This window comes from Cydia strobilella, chromosome Z, assembly GCF_947568885.1.
Source record: "Cydia strobilella chromosome Z, ilCydStro3.1, whole genome shotgun sequence".
Taxonomy (NCBI): Eukaryota; Metazoa; Arthropoda; class Insecta; order Lepidoptera; family Tortricidae; genus Cydia; species Cydia strobilella.
This window is the reverse complement of record NC_086068.1, coordinates 45,400,045-45,419,290: the sequence shown is the minus strand read 5'-3', so window position 1 is coordinate 45,419,290 and position 19,246 is coordinate 45,400,045. Positions and strand designations below refer to the sequence as shown.

Sequence of the window (19,246 nt, the reverse complement as noted above, 5' to 3'; positions counted from 1 at the left end):
TAATCTATCAGGTGCCAGTGCTTGGACCTAGGGTGCATCCACGTGTTCTTGTGCTTAGCTGGAAGTCGGAACATGGTGTTCGTTATCGCCAGATGATATTGTGCACAAAGGCTAAGCAACAGCTGTCCGTTGCTATTCATGTTACCTACGCCGTGTCTACCCATAACGTCAGGCCAAGCTTCAAAATCGCGACCAACTCTAGCATTGAAATCACCCAGTAGAACTATCTGCTCCCTGGGAGGTACACAATCGATGCAGCGTGCAAGTTCCTCATAAAATTGTTCCTTGACGTCATCAGATTTATCTAGCGTAGGTGCATAGACACTGATCACGTTAAGGAAATTGTGGTCATTTAGGTGCAGGCGCAACGTGGTAACGCGGTCCGAGAAGTGAATTGGACACTCCTGTAATTGCTTAACAAGCTGGTTCTTGATCGCGAACCCCACTCCCGACCGTCGAGATTCAGAGGAGGGTAGTCCCTTCCAGAAAAAGGTGTACCCACCTCCGTGCTCCACCAGCTGTCCTTCATCGGCCAGATGTGTTTCACTCAGAGCAGCCACATCTACATTGTAGCGACGAAGTTCTCGAGCAACAATTGCGGTCTTCCTTTCGGGGCAGGCGCTGGTCTCACGATCCAGGAGCGTACGCACGTTCCACGCGCCGAAAATCATATTAGATGTTGTTATTTTCTTCGTTTTCTTGTTACATCGACCGCGAATTGAAAGATTCGGAGGCAGCCACGGTTACTACCACCCTAGTAAGTTGGGGCGAGCATTTGTTTAGGGCACCTTTTCTAGCCCCCTCCCTGGCTGAGCGGGGAAAGCAGTGCCTCCCTAAATAGGGCTGCTTTGTCGCTCCAGGTGCTGCCGGATCCTTTCTGTCCCCCCAGTGCAGAATGAAAACGACCACGAAGTATTACAACACCCCTGGAGCCGCCTGTGTGTAGGCCTCAGACAAAGCCTAGTCTGCCCATCGCCACAGGACTTTTAGCACTACTCGGAGTCCAAATTCGGAAGCAGTCAGGTGCGCAGGAGATATTCCAGTGCTCAAACGTGCGCGCAAACGCAAGTGCACTTACTCGTCTTCACCCATCTTAACCCAGTGGAACGGAGAACCGATACGACCGGAGATGAGATCAGATGATGTGTCTGGCCGATGATACCTATATGCCCTCTATCACCGCCCTAGGCCATCCACATTGCCTTGTTATCCCGCCGAGTCCGCCAAACTCGAATGCATATCTGCGTTGAGTTGCCTTCCCCGCCGGGACAAACTTTATGCATTATAAGTGGGAGAGTTCCACTGCTTAACCTACCAAAGGCAGGCTCCCCTCACTAGTTTAGCCCGCGAACCGACGCGGTTTACCGGGGTGTGGCCGCTGCATGCATAACAGCTTCTTGGAGCCACTAGTGAGAGTGTGAAACGCAAACAATTAAGCACCAACGCCTTCAATAGGCCGGTTGTTGGTGCTACAGATAGACGGCCCACAACACCCCATATAATCATAATGATTTATTAAAGGATATTAATCATAATGATGTATTAAAGTAAACTTTCCGAAAAACGTTTTTCATACGGATATATTATTAGCATTTTCACATTTATTTAGTCAATTGTTTAGTTTAGATATTTGAATTCCAACTATTCGTCTAAATTAATTTTTATGGTTATAATAACGCTAAACTATCATTTATGGTATGCACAGTACTTAGAGGTAACAAGTTCTTATTTTGATTCATTTCTAGGGAAAAGAAAATGTCACGAAATGGATCGCTTAAGGTACTCAGCCACGCGTTGACGGGCCCGGACGGCCGCGATAATTGTAACAAATTCGTAGACATTTTAGGATTACGCACCGTGTTTCCTCTGTTCATGAAGACTCCTAAAAAGAAGCGACTACTGACTGTCGACCAACATGAAGGTACCTGAAAAAATTACTAAACTTTATTTGGATTTATTATCATTAATAATTTCACTGATTTACTTATATATTACTTGCTACAGAACACGTTGTTTCCATAATATCATCCATGCTACGAAATTGCCAAGGCAGTCAAAGGCAGAGGCTCCTTGCTAAATTTACTGAAAACGACTACGAAAAGGTGGACAGGCTTCTTGAATTGCACTTCAAATATATGGACAAGGTGGATCGCACTGAGAAGGAAATGGAGGTAATAAATAATATGTAATCCAATATCAATAATTATTTACTAATTCTAGTCTATATCTTATATTGGCAATGCTACTCACTCTTTGTGAACGTTAGGATAGGAGGTACAAAGCTTATCCATATTTTTAAATTAACTTCCATACGAAGTTAACAAGTATAAATTAGAAAAAGTTAATTGACATTTGCAGTCTCATATTGTTTAACTGTTGCCGATTTCGCTTTATCTAATTCTGATTATGTACCGCTTTACAGTGACATCCATTAAATATGTGAAATTTTCCATGTTACCTGCCCTAGTTCAGATGTGCTGCGTTTAGGTTTACCTTAGGCGAGAGGACAGTGTGATTGACGACTTTATACTTATGTCAGGTTAAATGTTAACAGCAAGCGGGCGAAGATTTGGCTGACGACGCGCAGTACTTCAAGAGACTCACTGGCGGGCTGTTTACATTGCAACTCGTCGACAGAATAATACTGGAGGTAAAATTTATTTCTCAAACATGCCATGAAATGTCATTACGTGCGTTATAACAGGCTTCAAAGTAGTAAGCAGCTCGAGAGAACTATAAAGGAATATCTTTATAGGGCTCCTAAACCGTGCGTCGGAGCGCAAAAATAATGAAATTTTCGTTCCCCTTCAATACCCCACGCACTGAATAACAAATAACCTATCACATTAGGACATGACACAATCATCATTATCATATTTGTATCATTATTTCATTGCATGTTACATCGGCGTGAAAAGGAGTTGTCGGTCTCATAACTATCTGGTCTCGCTACGTTCGGCCGTCTGTATGCATTCGGCCGGCAACCCCTTACTTCCCAGCCTCTGTAGTAATGTACTATTTCTCAAACATCCTATGTAATATTGATATTACGTTCTTTATATTAGGCTGGGAAGTATCACGTCTCAGGCGCGGCTAGACGAGAGGTCAGTAATGAAATTTCATACAAAGTTGCAGGCCTAGGCCGGGAAGTGGCTTTTTTAAATTTCCATTTCACGTATATCTGGGACACAGCATCATGGCATTCAGCCATAAAAAAAACGGTTCTCTGCCTTTTCGCCGAAAATTGTAATGCCGAATTTCACTTACCAACTAGCTTTTCGCAGAAATCTCATTTGGGCGAATTTCATTTCCCAACTTTACATCTTCTTCTTCCTACCCTTATCCCACGTTATGTGGGGTCGGTACAACATGTTTTTCTCTTCCATTCTCCTCTATCTTTCGTCACCTCAGCACTCACTCCTTTCTTTCTCATATCCTCTTTCACACAATCCATCCATCGCTTTTTGGGTCTACCATACGCTCTCCGTCCATCAACATTCATCCCTAACATTATTTTGCCTATATGGCATTCATCCCTCCTCATCACATGCCCATACCACGCTAACCTACTACTTCTTATTTTCTCCGTTACTGGTGCTACTTTCAAACTTCCCCTAATATACTCATTCTTAATCCGATCCTTTCTCGTCACTCCACACATCCATCTCAACATTCTCATTTCCGCTGCGTGCACTCTTCTTTCATCCGTCACTTTCGTCGCCCAGCATTCTGATCCATACATTACAACAGGTCTCACGATCGTCCTGTAAATTTTCCCCTTAAGTTTAAGAGGCATTCGTGGATCGCAAGTTGTTCCAGAGACCTGTCGCCATTTCATCCATCCCGCATTTATTCTATTTTTCACGTTACGGTCGATGCGTCCGTCGCTCTGGATCAATGACCCAAGGTACCGGAAGTCGGAGCAGACTGGTAGGGATACACAATCTAAGGCAATATGGGAAAACTGGTTAGACCACCGAAATCGCAGAACATGTGCTCCGTTTTGGTTCTGCTTATTTTCAGTCCCACACTTTCCAGCTTTTCTTGCCATTTTACCAGCCTGCTCTGGACCTCAAGTGCATTATCTCCGACAAGAACAATGTCATCGGCAAACAGCATACACCAGGGTGCCTCCTCCTGTATGTTCGATGTCAGAGCATCCATAACCAGGAGGAACAAATACGGACTTAAAGCCGATCCCTGGTGTAAACCTACCGCAACATTGAACTTGTCGGTTACTCTAGGTTCAGACCTGACGTGAGTCCAGTACTCTATCATACATTGCCTGAACAAGCCGCACATACTTCTCTGACATTCCTTTCTCTCTCATAGACCACCACAGAACCTTACGGGGGACTCTATCGTATGCCTTTTCCAGGTCCATGAACACCATGTGCAAGTTCTTTTGCGCAAGTCTGTATTTTTCGCACAGTTGGCGAAGTGCAAATATGGCGTCCGTAGCTCCCCGTCCCGGCATAAACCCAAATTGGTTCTGTGTTACCTCACTTTCTTCTCTCATTCGTCTCGCTACCACTTTTTCCCATATCTTCATACTATGTGACATGAGCTTTATTCCTCGATAGTTGTTGCAATCCTGTACATCACCCTTATTCTTAAAAACGGGCACCAGTGAACTGTTGCACCATTCCTCAGGGATTGCCTCTTCTTGCAACAACTTATTAAAGAATAAAGTCAGCCACTTCCATCCATCCGCTTTCAGAAACTTCCATACATCCACAGGTATACCATCTAGCCCAACCGCTTTCCCATTGTACTGTCATTTTTACTTCTTCTATAGTGATCTCTTTCACCATACCAATGTTATTTCTAGCATTTTCTAGCACTCCACTCCAATATTCTCTTCGTTCATTAGATTACTGAAGTAGTTCTTCCAGCATTCTTGTATGCTTTTGTTATCCGTCAAAATCTTTCCTGCTTCGTCTCTCATACATTTCATATGATTTATATCTCTTGCATTCCTCTCTCTCTCTCTCTTGCTATTCTGTAAAGGTCTTTTTGGCCTTGTGGGCTCTCAAGAAAATCGTACAATTTATCTTGTATCTTGGCCCTTGCTATTGCAACTGCTTTTTTAGCCTTCTTCTTACTTGTTAGATAAGCTGACCTCTTGATTTCTTTCTTTCTTTCTTTCTTCCACACTTTTCCATTCTTTAAAAGCATTCTTCTTTTCTTTCAGAATCATTCGCACATCTTCATTCCACCACCATGTATCCCTATCAATCTTGCCTTTCCCTGTTGTTTCCCCAAAAACATCCTTCGCCACACTTCTTACACCTTGTCTTGCCCCTCTCTCCCCTACATAAGATAGTGATTACCTAGTCGGCTCATAAGTTCTGTCACTGGCCTTTAAAATTTAAATTTGGAACTCCTAAAACAAAAACCGTTCTGCATTTGAATTTCGAATCTTTATTAAATATTTGAGTAGTATAATTTGCAATTTTCTGTTTTCTTCAACATGGAGTGGACGCTTAAAGATAGCCGTACCGCAATAATTGCACTATATCGTTGTGGTCACTCGCCGACTAAAATTTTTAAGCTACTTGAAAATTTAAAATTCTCTAAGATTTGTGTATCGTACCATAGAAAGATACAGTGAGGTCTCTAGTTTAAATGACAAGAAAAGAAGCGGTCGTCCGCGTACAGCTAGGACTCCAGCGGTTGTACAAGCAATTAGGGCACGCATTGCCAGAAATCCCGCTAGGAAACAAAAAGTTATGGCCCTCCAGATGGGTTTGAGCAAAAACACGGTGAAAAGAGTGCTTAATCAAGACCTGAGACTTCGTGCTTATAAACGAAAAACTGGCCATCTTCTCAATGGTCGGCTTAAAGCTTTAAGGCTTAAAAGATCTAAAGCTTTATTGAAGAAGTACGCTAAAAATAAGCACCGTTGTATACTGTTTTCGGACGAGAAAATTTTTGACATAGAAGAAAACTGTAATAAACAAAATGATAGAGTGTACGCTCGCAATAGTAAAGAAGCGTCTAATAGCATTCCCCGTATTCAAAGAGGTCATCACCCTTCATCTGTGATGGTTTGGCTGGGAGTTTCTTATGCGGGCGTCACTAGTATGCATTTTTGTGAGAAAGGAGTAAAAACTAGTGCCAAAGTGTACCAAGACACGGTGTTGACTAATATTGTGAAACCACTATCCCATACGATGTTTCTAAACCAGCATTGGGTTTTCCAGCAGGACTCTGCTCCAGCCCATAAGGCAAAGTCTACACAAGCCTGGCTCGCCTCCAATAAAATCGACTTTATACGGCATGAAGATTGGCCCTCCTCTAGCCCAGATCTTAATCCTTTAGACTATAAAATATGGCAGTATTTAGAGGAAAAGGTGTGCTCAAAACCTCATGCAAATATAGACTCGCTGAAAAAATCTCTTGCTACGGCAGTGGCCAATATCGACATGAAAGTGGTGCGTGAATCCATTGACGACTGGCCACGAAGACTTCAAGCCTGTGTAGATAATTATGGCGGTCATTTTGAATAAATGTTATACATTTAGATTCTCTAGTTTATAAGCTTTCAAACGCTGTACAAATTATACGGAATAAACTTAAACTTTTGATTTTATTTGATACTATGTATATGACAGAACTTATGAGCCGACTAGGTAGATACACCAAATAAGTGAAAAAACGCCTCAAGCTTAAAAGAAACCACCAAAAATCATTTTATGTCGCATTACAAGCCTGATTTAGCTATGAATACTAATATCCCCTTATTCGTAAAACTTTACGAGCCTGAATTAGTTAAATTATGTTTTATCCTTTTCTTACAAATACATAAGTCAAAATGACAGACAAAGACAAACGATTCATATAGCTAATTCAATGACTATCAATCATATTAATCACATTATTTAATTTATTTTAACTTAATTTATTATAAATATTTGTTATTAATAACGTAATAATATACAAATATAAGCATAGAGTAATAAATTAATAAGCCTGCAGTATTTTAAATGTCCGTAATATGTACAATTCCAAAATACGGGTACCACGGATGTTGCGCCACAAAATCTCGTATGTTAAGGTGTTTCGGCAGAAAACGCCCTGGCAGACTTATATATTCCTGAAGAGAAGGTTCATGTCTACCGACTGGAATTGGTTGCATGCTGGTATCAGATGGGTTAATTTAGGGGCGTACCTTTGAGAGCGTATGCCAAGCACTTCCGGCAGGAATCATACTGGCAGATTTCGCTTTTCTGTATCTACCAGTAAATTTCTAACTGACGCCATAGCTATTATTGCGGTATCAGATGGGTTAAATGACCCCCCCTTTTTCGCACCGGAAGTGGCTACCTTTTTTGTACTTTCGGCTAGTTCCGCCGTGGCAGACTATCAAATTCGGACTTAGCATCACTTTTATGGGAAACCATTGTGCATCTCATCGCGGTATCACGTCGGTTCGAAACTTTACTGCCGGCTCTTCTACCATAAGGTGTTGTTCTTTCTTTTGATAGTAGGTGTTCACTATGGCTAAGTCAAAGGCTAAGGCTGCTTCCAGTAGAGCTTCACCCTCTTGATTTCTGACTCCGTAACCACGGCCCCCATGCACTCTTTCATATCCGTCATTCATTCTTCCCACATGTCCGTTAAAATCTCCTCCAATGTATATCTCCTCACATTCTGGTATTCCCATAATTTCCACATCCAAATCCTCCCAGAATTTCTCTTTCAAACTATCATCACATCCAGTCTGCGGTGCATATACACTAATTACATTTAAAATCAAGTTTTCTATCAACAATTTCACGATAATTACTCTATCATTCACTCTCTTTACATTCCCCAACTTTACATAATCCAACCTAACCTAACCCAACCTAGTACGTCATTTTCATTTCCCAACTATGGGGTTGGGAAATGAAATGGTTGCGAAGTAAGGTTATGCCAACGATTGGTTTGTCAAATGAAACTTTGGCGAAAAGTTGGTTGCCAAGTGAAATTCGGCGAAATAAATTTCGCCAAAAAAGGAGTACAGCAAAAAAATTTATAATTATAACCAATATTTGCGTTTTGGTTCGGAATGACATTCTGCCAATACGCCTATTAAAATAGTTATTTGTTATACAAGGGTGCAAAGTTGTATTTTACCCGCGAGTGTGGAATTGAAACACGAGCAAGCGAAAGGATTCTATAGTTGAACCACGAGCGAAGCGAGTGGTTCTAAAATAGAATCCTAAGCGGAGCGAGTTCTTCAACACACGAGAAGTAAAATACATTTGCACCCGTGTGTAACACAAAACTTTTCCCCTCACTATAGCGAGGAAAGTGCAACATCCACAGACGTTAGATCATCTTCATCACTGGAATCACTTTTATTTAACGCTATTATAACAGCAAACACTGGAAATTCTGATTTTTACGTGAGACGGTGAGAAGTGTTTTTAAGTAAAAAAATTGTTGCAATGTTGACATTTCTGTTCTGACGTATGAAATGTCAACGATGCGTTTTGAAATTGCATCGACTCAACTTGTGCGTTCAGAATTATATTTAACATCATAAAAATCTAACGTTTCTTATGGAATTTTAAGGTTTATGACTTAAAATTATTAAATAAAGCTAAATTTGGTATTTTTTATTAGATTCTCAAACCATTTATTTAATGATAATTAATATCGAACGAAACCATTATTATGAGCGTTTTACGTTTTGTTATCTGTCAAGCTACTGAAACACGCTCCATCCAAGGTCAAATTACTTTCCCCACTAGTGGATAAAACGCGTTTTTCCCCGCTTGTTTTAAAGGATAAAAGACGGCTTTCCGAGCTAGTGAGGGGAAAAATAATAATAAACGATATTTGATATATATTGTAGTTTTATTTGTATAGAATTTCCAATGCAAAACTAGTGCCTACGTCAATTCTTAGGATTGGTTGTCAAGCGGACCCCAGGCTCCCATGAGCCGTGGCAAAATGCCGGGATAACGCTAGGAAGATGATGATGATTTGTATAGAATTTCCAAAAAAAAAACATTATTAACAAATTCCAATTATATTGAATTGAAAATTTATAGTTGGTCAAACCAAATTGGCAGTAAATAAGAACAAAAAAAACTATACTCATCCTTTTCTTCTGGGTGCTAGTACTAGTGTAAGATAAAGATAGTATGATTCTCTGTCTATGTTTGAAATAAGACAGTCCTTTGACTAACTATAATTACAAATACAGATTTAAAATATTTCATTTAAATATTAGCGGTAAAAAAAGTCTACTCAAAATACGCATAGGTATTTTTTTAATCGTTTTGGAGGTAAAGTTGAACATTTTTCATTCTGTAATTCTATTTTTATTGGATTTATTGTGCGTTGTTAATATTAAATGAATACTTACCTGTTAATTATATTTCATGTTTTAGGCAACGATGTATACGAAACATAATATCAACATAAAAAAACTATGTTATCTTAGTTATGTGGCTAAAACTAGTCAGACGGATGCAAGGCGCAAAAATCAAAGATACATAAATATATCTTGAAGATTTGTGTAATAAATTGATAAACTACATGTGTAAAATATACGACACGTGTGATAAAGATACGTATAGGTGGTAGGTATATTTTGTGCCTCGTTTACTTTTATTTACTTTAGAAATAAAACTTTAATTTCGTGGAGATTTCTTTATTTATTTCATTGCATGTTTGAGAAAAGCACTAAACATACATCGGCGTGGAAAGGGGTTGTCGGCCTCATAACTATCCCGGCAACCCCTTACTTCCCAGCCTCCCAGCCTCTGTAGTAATGTACTATTCAGGTATGCACTGCCGGCCCACCGACGATCAAACAGCGCGTGCAGCGGGTGTTGTCGCTGCGCGGCGGCTCCTTAAAGATTATCCGACACGTCATGAGAGGTAACACAATATCATCAGACTTTTCTACGACCGTCTGCAGTCCGCTAAGTAAAGTTGTATCCATAATTAACGATAGTCTTTAGGTCTGTGGTAAAGACAAAGACAGCTAGGTATAGACTGATTTATTATTTTAATAACCTACCCACAACATACATATTTATCAATATACTACATCTCCCTCTTAATGAATTCATTAAGCTACCTAAATATAACAAGCTTAGCCTACTTAGAGTACAGTAATTATTGTGTTAGTCGTTACACAATAATATATAATTATAGCTAATACATTTCTCGAAGAGCTGGATTTTCACTTTTATTATTATGTTTTCAAAGTCTAATTTCGCTAACCAGCATACCTTCGTGAGATGCAGTATCTACAATCTTAATCTTACATAATGGCCGTACAGTTATAAATCTCACCTAGGTACTACTTATTTACTATACTTTATAATGTTTATCCTTCCTTTCCTTAAAAAATATTGGTTTTGATCATAAGTATGCCTAAACTTAATTACATACTTGTGTTGAAAACAAAACAGATATTCCTTAATACAATATATGTTTTGTTCTCATATACATAGGGTTTTTTTTTTTTTTTTTTTTTATAATAACATGTGTAGTACGGTTTATTTCTTCTAACATGAGTAACTGCAATTACTATATACATGATTGACATAGTTGAAAATACGTAATATATATACCTATCTATATTTAATATCGGTTATTATTGTTTTAATTTTTTCTTAGCCTCAATTGCAGAAGCCCGCGGTAAGCGCTGATTACTATCTTCATTAGGCCCTGAGACAACAGGCTGACCGGTCTGTGCACATGTGTCCTGCACCGCGGTGGCGGGAGCCGTATCGAGTGACTCTCCTATGTCGTCGTAAACACTGTCATCGCTAGAACACCCTGCATCATCGCCGTCCAATATCTCGTGATGAGATGATGTGGGAGACGCATCCTCGGTTTCTAGCTTAATCAGATGCCGCCTATTTCTTCGGTAACGCTTGCCTGAGGCATCCGTTACGAAGTAAGATCGCGGCTGTGACGCCCGGCCCGTGACCCGCGCCGCGCGCCTCCGACCGCCGCGGCCGTCCAGTGCGATGACGTCATCACCTGGCTGCAACTCCGGAAGCGCCCGCGCCCGCTCGTCGTGCCATTGTTTACTCCGCGCCTGATTACGCACTATATTATCATAATCGACCGTGTTGTCCCTATCCGGTACTAATTTATGCTCATGAATTGGTAATCGCGTATTTAATCTCCTGCCCATTAGCAGTTGTGCAGGACTAGCGATTCCATCCCGCGACGTGGCTCTAAAATTCAATAAACCTAAATAAAAGTCTGAACCCGAGTCTAATGATTTTTTTAGGATCGTTTTAATTGTCCTTACCGCTCGTTCGCTGCGACCGTTTGATTGAGCGTAGTTAGGAGACGACGTGGAGTGCCTGAAGTCCCAGACTTCTGCAAATTTCCGAAATTCCCTTGACGAATAGGCTGGGCCGTTGTCTGAAATGAGCTCCACTGGAATTCCGTGTCGGGCAAATTGATCCTTTAGTGCTAGCACTACAGATGTTGAATTTATAGATCTTAAGGGACATACCTCGACAAAGTTTGAAAAGTAGTCGACTAAGAGCAAGTAGTTTTTACTCTTGTACTCAAAAATGTCCGAACCAACTTTGGCCCATGGTAAGCCCGGTATGAGGTGCGGCACCATCGGCTCCCGCTGCGGCACGGGCGCGTGCTGCGCGCAGGTGCGGCAGCGGCGCACGGCGCGCTCGACGTCACGCGACATGCCCGGCCACCACATCACCTCCCTGGCTCGCCGCTTGCACCGGTCTATGCCGAGGTGGCCCTCGTGCACCCGCGATACCATCTCTGATCGGAGACCGATCGGAATGTACACAAGATTGTTCTTGAATAACACACCCTCTGCGTATTCAAAACATTCTCTGCCGTCCCATAATGCTCGCACAGATTCATCAGACTCGTGTTTTGAGTTTGGCCACCCGTTTTCGATGTAATTTATTAAAACTTGACATACCTTGTCATTGCGAGTGAATTCTCTTATGGTATCCATCTTGTTATCACTCAAGCGCACCGACCGCAACAGAAAACAGGTTTGATCGTCAACTTCATGTGAGACCTTATCGCTCATGAAGTCTGGAAGGGCCGCACGTGACAAGGTATCCGCGATGAACATGTACTTTCCGGGTTTGTATACTACAGAAATATCATACCTCTGAACACGCAACATCATACGCTGCAATCGAGCCGGTACAGCGTCCAGGGATTTCTTAAACAGCGCTTCCAAGGGTTTGTGGTCCGTTTCAACTACCACGTCTGATTTCCCGTATACATACTGATGAAACCTCTCGAGGGCAAACACAATCGCCAGCATCTCTTTCTCGATCTGGGCGTAGCGTTGCTGCGTGTCGGTGAGCGTAGCAGAAGCAAACTCAACCGGACGCTCCTGTTGAAGAATAACAGCGCCCAGGGCCTGGCTACTCGCATCTACGGAAAGCACGCAGGGACGATCCGGCGCGAACAGCGCCAGCACCGGCGCCTCACACAGCGCCTGCTTCAGCGCTCGCACCACGCGCTCCTCGCATTCACCCCAGCACCACTCATTGTCCTTTTTAAGGAGGTTTCTAAGTGGAGCTACTTGTTCCGAATAATATGGAATGAATTTGGCAACATAATTGATCATACCTAGAAACCTTTCTAGAGAGTGCCTGTCACTAGGGCTCGGCATTTCTTTTATAGCCTTCAATTTTTTGTCGTCAATTTTAACCCCTTCCGCATTAAAAGTATGACCTAAATATGTTACCTCACTCACACAAAATTCACATTTTTCTTTGTTAAATTTTATACCTACTTGTCTCGCTCTTTCGAGCAAACTTCTTAACCGACTGTCATGCTCTTCCTCCGTGGCTCCCCAGACGATAATGTCGTCGACGAACGAATCGACACCTTCGAGGTCCTCCAGCAGCTGCCTTATTTTGCTGTGAAACACCTCAGAGGCCGAATTAATTCCATACGGTAAACGTAAAAATTGGTACCTACCATATGGCGTGCCAAATGTGCACAGATCGGCACTGTCATCGTCTAACTGGATCATCCAGAACCCGGACCTGGCATCTAACTTACTGAAGTAACGCGCCCCCTTTAACCTTGTCGCTATCTCTGTTACTGTGGGCAACGGGTAGTGCTGACGACGTATAACGCGGTTCAAAGGTCGTGGATCGAGGCACACTCGAAAACTCCCATCTTTTTTAGCAACCATAACTATAGCATTTACCCACGAAGTGGGGTGCGTAACCTTACGTATGACACCTAAATTCTCCATGCGAGTCAACTCGGTCAACAGCTGATCCCTGACACCTAACGGTATTTTGCGTACAGGACAAATGCGTGGACACGCGTCAGTTTCAATAGGTATCTTATACTGACCCGGAAGTTTACCTAGGCCACTGAACAAATCAACAAAGTCGTCAACGTTTAGTGAATAGACACGTTTTACTAGGCCTAGTTCTCTCAGAGCGTATTTTCCAAGAACACTTTGATAGTCACCATCTCCTATAACAAATTTCAACATAAATTCCTGTTTTTTGTATATGCATTTAATAATACACGAGCCAATAAGGGAAATATAATTGCGGCAAAACGATTGCGCTTTCACATTGTCGGCGCTTATATCCGAAAGACAAAAGCCTAATTTCACAAAATTAGATTTTGATATTACATTGAGATCTGCCCCTGTATCCAATTTAAATTTATGTCTTACTAGTCTATCTGAACAAAGTAACGGTAAAGATTCATACCACTCAGAGTCCTCGATGTGATCAATGTGATCGACAGTTTCGATAGTGTCCAAATAATATAACTCGTCATCGTCCTCTTGTAGTTGATACACTTTGTTTGATTTACGCGCCGGACACACTTTTTTAAAATGACCTCTGTTTCCGCACAAAAAACACTTTACACTTTTAGCCGCGCAGCGAGCCCCGCCGTCACAATAACTTTCAGCACACGATGCACATAATCGCTCCCGAGCGCTCCCGGCCGCTCCCGCGCCGCCGGATGCCGCGCCGGCGCCGCCGACGCCGCCGCCGCCGTGCGCGCGCGCGCCGCCTCCGCGGCCTCCGCGCCAGCCACGACGCGCCGACCCACGCCCATAGCCCGAGCGATTCCTCAACGCATCTACCGACATACTGTTCACTGACTCCTTCTTCACGCCTTCGATTTCCCGGTTCTCTTCACTCGTTATTTCACCCGCCTGACATATTCGTATAGCTTTTTCTAATGTCAACCCGTCTGTGCGCAAGAGTCTATCCCGTACTACGCTATCCTTAATCCCGCACACGATGCGATCGCGTAGCAAGCCATCTTCGAGTGTATCGAACTCACACTGTTGACTAATGATCCTCAAAGCGGTTACATATTCATCGATACCTTCGCCCGGCTCCTGAGTACGTGTGAAAAACTTAAATCGCTGCATAATAACATTTGTTTTTGTACCAAAATGCTGATCGAACTTTGCAATCAACTTAGTTATGTTTTCGCGATCCTCCTCCTTGTCAAATTTGAACGTAGTGTACACGTCGTATCCCTCGGTCCCTATTAGATTTATTAATAAACTTGCTTGTACATCCGAAGGTTCCTTGTGTACACCAGATGCCTTTAAAAACACTTTAAACTGCTTTAACCATTTGCGCCATGAATCAGCACGATTCGCCGGGCCGCCTTCTAAAGTTAATTCCGCAGGAGGACGCGCGTGCTCCATTGTTGAAAACACGTATTTACTAACCGTGCACTTGTTTTAATTATAAAAGCTTATCACACGACACTTAATACTGTTATTTATTCGATATTTCCGAGCACCGCTGTCACCATGTGGTAAAGACAAAGACAGCTAGGTATAGACTGATTTATTATTTTAATAACCTACCCACAACATACATATTTATCAATATACTACAAGGTCTAACAAGTATTATTATAAAATATGTAACTATTTTTACATAAAAGCTATTAACATGAAACTGCTTCTATATGTATAAGCGTAATGTTATTTTTGATCGAATTCATCGATTACTTTTTTTTTAGACATATTGACCGGGATATAGAACGTGATTACCTTTTGTATTGTTTGTGAGCTCCCGATATTCCATATTCGATATTTGAGGTAATCACGGTCTATATAAGTCTAGTGAAACTAACCGTGAATCATTCAAAACTCTTACTTTTTTTGTTACAATAACTAAAAAACAATTCAAAAACAATGATATCCGCGTTCCCGAGCACGCACGGCCTTCCATTTAGTGCTCAACTGCTCAGCGAGCTGTGTTCGGAGAAGGACCTGGGATTTCGCCATTCGAAACTTAAATAAGGCTTTTTTTTCGGGCCAGTGTTGGGCGCTGTTAACTACCATTTTGTAATCTATTTACTGATTACGACTAAGAGTAGTTAGTTCACTACAAGTAGTCATAATCATAACTACATGTGTGGCTTAACTTTAAACTAGGGTAAATCAATTCGACCCTCTCAGCAAATACCCTAATACCTTTCTAAGTAATCTGACAGATGGATTTACCCGAGTTTGAATTTAAGAGACTCGCATGTAACCTACGTAACTACAATAATCAGGTTACATAAAGTATTCGTTAATCTGATTACTGTAATCGAGTAGTTATAACAACCGACTACTTAGTTCTAAGAATATTTTGTTTTGTGACTAAATATGTAAAAATGCTAATATTCCAGACTAAATTACATTACTCCATGTAAAAATAATTTCGATCTTTCTTGTCCTTGACATAAAGACATTTTCTCTGTGATTTCGGCCACCTAAAATATCATACAGGAACTTTCATTGGGCATGTATAATAATATAATTTGGCTGTGTATTAATATTTTAGCGCCAATAAATTTATATTAGCCTCAAATATCAGCATCAAATTATTAAAAAACTGGCAACAAAATCTAGCCACCCAAAAAAATTATAGGGAACTTGAAGTCTTAAATAACCAGGGTTCGACAGGATTATTATCAATGATAGTTATCTTGATAATTGGCGTGATTTTTATGCCTGATAATTATCGATTTGATAATAACCTAAAATTTACGAAATATAATTAAGAGGCCGGTGTCGATTTTAGTCGCAAAAATGTAATATTGATAGATTTAGTCGGTGAAATTGTACACCTTTTGTTACCTAATTGAAATAACAAGTACTGGTTTCTATTAGCACGTCTTCTTATCTTACTATCAATTTTTTGAAAACAGACTCACTAAATTAGTAATGTTTGCTTTTATGATGGACGTTTAGGTAAACGCGCGTAAAGCACTGATTTTGTCGCTCTTATTTGTAAATTTCGTAAAGTTTGGACGGCTAAACATGGTAATTTTGTATTACACATATCCTGTATTTGACGTTTATCAGACTACATTTTTATTATTATGACTTTGAAGTAGTATAAATGAAAGTTAGACGAAATCAATTTTCTCCAGAAATTACTTCAAAACAAGTGACAATTTCTCTGAAAATCGACTTAATTTCAACGTAATTTTGATACTTAAACAATCTACAACATTTGCTGAAACTATTCTTATACATCAATTTGTATAATTTACCACCATAATTTTTTGATGAATTTTTAAAAACTGCCGCTTATTTTCATATATTACCGGTGACGCACGCTCGCGACCTCATTATTAAAAGGCAAGATGAGAAGACGTGCTAATAGAAACTAATACTTGTTATTTAGATATTACGTAACAAAACGTGTATAATTTCAACGACTAAACTATCAATTTTACATTTTTGCTCCAAAATCGACTACGGCCTCTTAAATAGTTACATGATGATTATCTTATATTTCAATGGTTTATAAAAAACTAATCAATATTAGGTCAGTTTATATTTGTACAGTATAGCAATATAGTGATGGGAAATTGCCGAGAATATTTCCGATTGAGAGAATATTCTCGGTAATGTTACGGAAACATTTCCAAAACTGGCAATTTATCTAAAAGCGTGTGTTTTTGTATAGAAACTAGATTTTTTCTAATGATGAAATATTTTAGAAATACAAGGTTCCTTATCCTTACGTTGAAACCAGGATCATTTCACTTGAATTTCATGAATTTTTCGTAAATTTCCATAAATTGCCGTAAAATTCTCATAAATTGCAGGGAAATTTCCATGGTAATTTATGTTTTATTTTGGAAATATGGTGTATAAATTACATTTCTGTATATTGTTTCTCGCAAAAAAATGCTTAAAAAATGCATTTTAGTGATTGGCATATATTTAAGTGCTCGTTTTGTTAAATCAAATTATAACTGCATGTGAACGCATCAATTAGTCCCCTCGATGAGACTGGTTTCTTCGAAAGTTCATTGTTGAGGTCCCTAGTTACCTTCAAACTTTTTTTTTGTACAATAGTGGTACCGTCAAAAGGGCATAACTGCCGTAAGTTTCCTTAGAAGCATAAGCTCTTCTTGTACACACGTTTCCTTAGATTTTTTTAAGATTCTTAAATTTTATACAAGTATAAGAAAGCAAAACAAATAGAGTTTAGCTAGAAAAATAATGAAAAACTCTAGGAAACTGTTGATTCAAGTTCATAATTTCTTAAGACTTTCGGTTCGATTATGTCCCAAAGTATTTATTTAAGCAAAAAATGATCTTAAATACCTTGAAATCATTTTTGAAACCCTATTGAATGATACGTTAATTTTTCTATTAAATTTAAATTTTCAAAATATTCCTATCCCTAAGTTAGAAACCCTTTTAGGTATGTATTATATTTTTCATTTGTAATATTACTAATTAACTCTTTTGACAGCTCTACTCACTAAGAAAAGTGCAATATAATCATCAAAAAAATGTAAATTTCCCTATTTTTCACGTCAGGAGAATATTGCGGAAATATTCTCAGTAAATTACGTTACCGAAAGTTTCCCATAAAGGAAACTTTCCGTTCGCCCATCACTAATAGCAAAAAACGCCCCTATCATTATTTTTTACTATCAAAGAATTCAAAGAAAATAAATATAGCACCATCCATACCTGGGATAATTATCCGATATTTATCGCGATAATTATCAAAGACTATAATTATCTAGATAATTTCGAACCCTGATTTGGCCAAAGGTCAAAAGGTCTATTGCGCTTTCGTGGATTTGGAAAAGGCTTATGACAAGAGTGGTGAGGAATAAACTTTGGTCGGTACTGTGTCGGTTTGGTGGTATGAATTGAGCGGCCGTCTCATTCAGGCACTGAAATTGCTCTATGAGGATTCCAGTGCTTGTGTGAGTGTAAACGGATAGTACACTGACTGGTTTAGCATCGAAAAGGGTGTTAGGCAGGGATGTGTAGCGTCACCGTGGCTTCTGTTTGTTGGCGCGAGGTGTAAATTTAATGTCAAGTTTAAGCTTCCAATGTAGCCCACAAGATGGTACATAGAACCTACAATGCACAAGAAAACGTACGTGAACTGTAGAGGGCAACACTTGCTTTGGCATGAAGTATCAATGTCATAGTCAATATATAGTTTATGTTTCCGATCCCGGCCACAAGATCACAGACCCTCCAACGCGCACGGCCCCTATATCTGATGGCGACTGTACCACTCCGCAACATGGCGAAGGCCAAATATAATCCTGTCAGGCTATAATTTCAGTAACAATGCGATGTTATCATTATCACTCCGTCGAGCTGTGACCAGAACGCGAACGTAATGTAAAACCCTGTTTCAAAAATGAAATTGTTGACAACAACTTATTTACACAGAGTACGCGGGCAACCTGGGCGACGCGGGCGCAGGTGTGGACGAAGCGGAGTATTTGCGGCAGGAACAGCAACATGTTCTGCAGTTAGTTGATAAGTTCTAATGTAACGCCACATGCCTTAGCTAACATTTTTGAATAAATATGGATTCACCCAAAGATATGTTTTATTACCAATATATGTTTTGGTTATTTTATAAGTCAATAGTCATTGTGTCCTTATTTGGTATTAAGTCACGTTTGGTATCATTTTCAACTGAATTAAAGATGTAGACCATACCAAATTTTATCTAAATCCGTTCAGCGGTTATTGTTTTTTCTTGTATGATTTTTTGGATAAAGAAAACTAACCTATGTCCTTCCCGGGGACAAACTTATCTCTATACTAAATTTCAACTAAATCGGTATAAGCGTGAGAAGAGTGAAAGAAGTTTTTTATTTTATGTGTTTACTTCGCAATCGTGTCAATATACCATTATTTTATAATAGACTAGCTGTTGCCCGCGACTTTGTACGCGTGGATTTGTATGTTGGTGGTTATATATTTAATGTTTATTTAAGGGTAACA

At 40.0% G+C, this 19,246-nt stretch overlaps 1 protein-coding gene across 1 annotated transcript in view; it reads left to right on the top strand.

The window, feature by feature from the left end:
• LOC134754855 (beta-catenin-like protein 1) overlaps nt 1-18,837 on the top strand; it is a 42,877-nt gene extending 24,040 nt beyond the window's left edge. The window contains exons 9-13 of the mRNA XM_063691299.1: nt 1,746-1,921; nt 2,005-2,171; nt 2,555-2,650; nt 9,786-9,882; nt 18,683-18,837. Of these exons, the coding sequence (XP_063547369.1) occupies nt 1,746-1,921; nt 2,005-2,171; nt 2,555-2,650; nt 9,786-9,882; nt 18,683-18,783 (637 nt within the window). The 3' untranslated portion in view covers nt 18,784-18,837. The remainder of the gene's footprint in view (nt 1-1,745; nt 1,922-2,004; nt 2,172-2,554; nt 2,651-9,785; nt 9,883-18,682) is intronic.
• The last annotated feature ends 409 nt before the right edge of the window (nt 18,838-19,246 follow it).